Below are 5,300 nucleotides of genomic sequence, written 5' to 3'. Positions count from 1 at the left end.
TTGGAGAAAGAGGGAGCTTGATAGCATTTGTAAGAAGCAAGTAGGTAAAATTGAGCATCTAAACCAACTAGTAATAGAATATTTTCCTGTTGTAAACTGTTTGAACTATAATTGTGTTTTAAATTGGTCTAGCATATAAATTTGGTCTAACATTTATACGATAAAAATTATTATGACTTGATAGGTCCATTTATATATTATTTGGCTCCCAAAATTTAAAAAACATGTCATGTTCTTTCAAAAGAATAAGCATTTTTGCCAAATTAGATAGACAACTCTAAATGAGCAGGTCAAACCTTGATATTTCCATTTACGCATCGTCAAAGATTCATTTCAGGTACATTTAACCCAAAGCAATGAAAAATAACTTGGATTCAAAACCCCGTATGAAAAATTAAAACTCACAAACATAATTGCAATTGACATCTTCACTACGAAGAAGCTTGAAGATATTGTCTTCAAGGGGAGGTTCTCATCATTTTCATAACATAAACTAATCTATGATCTTGGCAAGAGCCGGCTAAATAGACCATTTTCTACACCTGTTTAACAATCTGATGTGATTCCATTCTACCTGCTTCCTAAAATGCATCATGGGCTGAAAAAGATCAAGACTGATTACAAAAGGAATATGAATATTAACGCTGTGATCTACCTGGATTAATATGAAGTTGGCACTTGTTCTTGAATGTACAGAACATCTTGAAGCTTAGATTTATTGCACAAATGTCTGCCACTGAAGCAAGGAAAGAAGCTTTTGCTGCAGAAAGTTACATCGATCTCTAAGGTATTATATTCTTCTATTTTGGTGTAGGGATCTTATGTATTCTTTCTTTTTGGAAGGAAAAAAGTTATTTTTGATGACCTTTTCGATTTCATATGCACAAGCTATCCAAGTTTTAATGTTGTGTTGTTGAATTGGTGTTAATCCTTCAATTTTCTCTCCTGCCTTTGTACAAAATTTCCTTCAAATTTCATAGAGGGTGGGAAATTTTCCACAAAAATGGACCCTGAGAACCTAAGGAAGGAGAAGTTCTACAGAGGTGTTTTAGTGAGAGAAGGGGAATCTTTTTGATGGGGTCATTGGGACAAGATCAGAACAAATATTTTTTTTAATTGCTTTTGATTTAGTCACTTTTCAAGATTTTCTCTTGCTCAAACAAATGTTATCTTTTTGGTGTATAAATTCCCGATTTCATTTTAACACTGTCCAGTTTGCATGTCATGAAAGAATTTATTGTCAATGCCTGTCTATGATGTCAACATTTTATATTTGTACTATAGTTTTCATCTATGAATAGCAACACATGCTTTTATTTTCACTCATGCGGTAGTCTTTATCTGTAATAAGGTCTTGTTTCCATTTTTTTGCAACCATTGGCTTTCCTGGTATCATCTTTATTTTATTCTGAAACCATTAAGTTTCATTGGATTGACTTCTGTGGCTTTACTATTGGCTTATTTTTTCCTGACATCATTTGTGTCCTGCAGTCTTTGCAACTCTATGTGATATTGAATGTATTTTGTTTTGATGAGTATGTTTTAAGTGTCAAGAATATTTTTTTTAGAGTTTGGAAATGGAGAACATGAATTAGAGCAATACCACCACACTGGCTGGTATATTGTTTACTTAGGAAGTTAGGATAAATGTTATATTGTAGTTTCAAATGTGTGACCTTTTTAATTATAATTTGCTTTTTGTTGCCTGATTGGAGACTTAAGAAAAAGAAGTTTGGAAGAGCAATTTTTAGTAATATGTGGTTTATAGCCTATGGGGTTTTCAAAGATTTCTTGATTTGTTATTTAAGGGATTTTTTTAAATGAACAAATTCATAGATTTACACTATTCTTTATTGTGAAATCGCTGTTGCATTTGAAATCTTCATCGAGATTATGTGCAAAAGTATGATGGAAGAAATCTTCATGCTGTAGGACCTAGATATGAAACTCAATGATGTCATAAGAATTGAGATTGAAGAAGAAGTGCTCTTCTACCTAAAAATGACACCAAAACGACAGAGTCCACCCGAATATCTATATGAAATAATCTTCATATTCGATTCTTCAACAACAACCACTTATGTTAACTCTTCAAATACAATCAGTCAATTGGATTATTCACCTGCAATGGATGATAACAACAATTCAACCGGGATCAACAATAATTTAAACAAAATAACCACAAAAGGCAAAACCAAAACGTAATTAATAGATATTTTAGTGGCCTTTGTTTCCCTTCAAAATATTTTTTATTGATCTTTTTTATTGCCATTTTTATACTAATCCAACATCTTGTCAAGGCTAGATAGAAATTATGGACGGGTGGGTCAGATTTTCCAGTAAAATTTAGCAACCATACTCTGGAGTGGTGATAAGTAGCCCCCACAGCTTGAGCTTGTTGGGCACTCAATTGTAAGAATGCTTCAATGGGAACTTAAAACGAAGTCAAGTGTAGCTCACTTCCAATGTCATGATAGTTTTACTGAAGTTCATTTCTTATCATGTAAAACATTTCTTTATGTTTTTGACCTCCTTTTCAAGCTGTGCTATGGATCTCTACGATCCATATGGAGGAATGATGGCAGCTTATGGACAGCCTTCGATATGTGCATGAGTGGTAACTTGTGTTTTAAATGCAGTGGTTCATTTCTTATTTTCTTCTCTTCATTATTAAATTGTCACAAGGGAAGTACGTACTTTCTTATAGGTGGGGAGTATGGTTGCCCAGATTCTTGTTTCCATTGTCGTTTAATGTAGTTAGCCCTTCTTTTTGGGAGAACTTCATAATATGTTGTACTTTAAGTTGAGGAATTATAAAAAGACGTCATCGTAGCATGGAGCAACACCTTAAGTAAGGCTCAGAAATGGGCACTGGTGTGGGGAGTTATCTTCGCTAGACTACTTCTACCAGACACACTTGCTATAAAAGTTGATTGCACATGGATTAAAACAAGTGCAGAAAGTTGTAAAGAAGACTACTGAAAATGATAAAAAAATCCCTTTATTAAAGGGTAGAAAAACTGAATAATAATACTAGAGAGGGGAAAAAACTTGGACAAAATCTAGGCAGTTCTTCGAAAACTCAATACCCCTTGTACTATTCTTGAGACAAAAATGCCAAATTACTTGGGTAGACAAAAATTGCTCTCATGCTCCTTATGTTTCATGTAAAGAAAATATGCATCAAACTAAAGTTTTTATGATGTTTCTTTAACTTTTGTGTTCTTTTTGCCTCTTAGAAAGAGGTTATTCTTACTTATTTCGATCCATAGTGGTTCTCAATTGAATTTTGTTGCTAGATGTTGAGATTAATGTTTGTCCAGTATATGTGATGATTTGATTCATAATTTTGCTTACTGAATAGTTGCAATTATATAAACATAATATTGATGGCTTAGTTTCTGATATATAGGCTAAAATCAAACAATGTAAATGTTATACATAATGAGCAAGTATTGGAAGAGAGAAGAAATGCACTACTCGCTCTTAAGTCGGAGGAAAGGAAGGTCAATTTGGGCAACGAACTGAAATCCATGCAACTTCTGTCCAACAAGAACGATGAAGAAGTCTTTATCAAATTGGTGAGCCTATTGTTTTGTTAATGCTAAATTTAGTTGGGTCATGTAGAGTTTAAGTGTATTGATTTCATTGTTGTGAGGTTTTAAGAAGTTTTAAGATGTTGCAAATTTTTTGTTATATGATCTTGAAATTGATATAAATATGGTATACTTTCTTTATAATAATTTGTTTATTTTCAGCATCTCTTCTTCTATTCAACTTGATATTTTCAATTAATAATTATATAAATTTCAATCAACATTCCTAAATGCTGCTATCTCCAACTTCTTCAACAATATTTAAAACTCTACAATTTATACGCTAATAAAAACCGAATAAATATAAAACCCGTGCAACACACGTGACAACGACTAGTTTTAGAGTGATGCTATGTGTAAAAAAAGTTCGATAGATTTCCTGTAGATACACACTTATGATAAAAATAAAGAAAAAAGCAACCATAAAGTTTTGCGAACATACACTACACCAAAAACAGGTTTTCACAACGGGCAATAAACGTTGCTAAAGGCCTACGGCAACGTTCAGGCGTCTGTTGCAAACCTTGACGTTGCTGTTGAGGGTTAAGATATGGCAACGTTCAATGAACGTTGCCGTAAAGGTTTATGACAATGTTCTTTGAACGTTGCGAATAAGAGATACGGCAACGTTCATTGAACGTTGCCGTATCTCTTATTCGCAACATTAATTGAACGTTGCCGTAGGTCATTTACAAATTTTTATTTTATTTTTATTTTTCCTATTTGTATAGCTATTTACCAAATCAACGACAAAATAAAAAATAAAATAAAATTGGCTTGCATAAAATTGATATTATTTTATTAATCAATAGACAAAACACATCATTATAATAAATTGAAGAAATTTTTTTATTAGCATATTGTCCATCAAATAAACATCTTACATTCCTCTCAAACAAAAGAAAATTAACTAGTGCAAGGCCTTCTTTAGGCTGCAGCTCAAAAAAACCTAAATCTACACCAGCAAGTTTAAAGGCTTCCTCGGCATTTAGAGTTTCTCCTGTAGGTCCAACAGCCTTAGAATTAGGCCACCCTATCAACGTACCAGCAATGTAGGACAACAGAACAAGATCACCTGAGGCTGAGATCGTGCCAAGGAGGGGTAAGCACAACGTGATGTTGTGGTTAAGAAACTTGGTTATAGCTTCCAAAATTTCGAATCTGAATGTGGTAGTGTGACAATACTCTGTTCCATTCTCAAAAATTCCAGCATTCAAGAACCTGTCATATTCAATCATAATGCCAATAATTAGAATTTCACAATTCAATTTAATAGCTGCAGAATCTTGTGCAATGTCTGCCAATAAAATCAAAGAGACAATATTTTCTTATTAACATAAAAGAAAAACTAAATTTTTAGTTTTCTTATCAAAAAACAATGGATGCATCCATTCGTAAATATTGAATTGGTTTCAATCTAGATGGCCTCAACTTCTTAAGTGTTTTGCAACTATTAAATATCATTACAAAGACAAGGCATCCACTAATTGAGCTCCTTAAATTCAATAAGCTATAAACAGGAGCACCAGAATTTGTAGTGAAGAATGGGGAATTGTAGGCACTTGAAGCACGGTACTGAATCAAAATAATAAAGTAATAAAATCGCCATAGATAAAAATAGAAAAATACAGTAATTTTAAATCATTTCAGAGTCAGACCAACAACCAAACTTCGAATGATCCACCAATAATGTAAGCGAGGCTT

General features: G+C 32.9%; 1 protein-coding gene across 1 annotated transcript; it reads right to left on the bottom strand.

Annotated features, from left to right (window-relative positions):
* Positions 1–4,039: 4,039 nt before the first annotated feature.
* Positions 4,040–4,834, bottom strand: LOC111411199 (phenylalanine ammonia-lyase-like). The gene is made up of 2 exons (XM_023041752.1): positions 4,481–4,834; positions 4,040–4,129 (listed from the first exon to the last, which is right to left on the bottom strand). Exons 1-2 carry the CDS (start codon positions 4,832–4,834, stop codon positions 4,040–4,042), a joined length of 444 nt encoding a protein of 147 aa, XP_022897520.1.
* Between the last annotated feature and the right edge of the window lie 466 nt (positions 4,835–5,300).

Source organism: Olea europaea, chromosome 15 (genome assembly GCF_002742605.1).
Source record: "Olea europaea var. sylvestris chromosome 15, O_europaea_v1, whole genome shotgun sequence".
Classification (NCBI taxonomy): domain Eukaryota; kingdom Viridiplantae; phylum Streptophyta; class Magnoliopsida; order Lamiales; family Oleaceae; genus Olea; species Olea europaea.
This window is presented reverse-complemented; position numbering and strand designations above follow the sequence as displayed.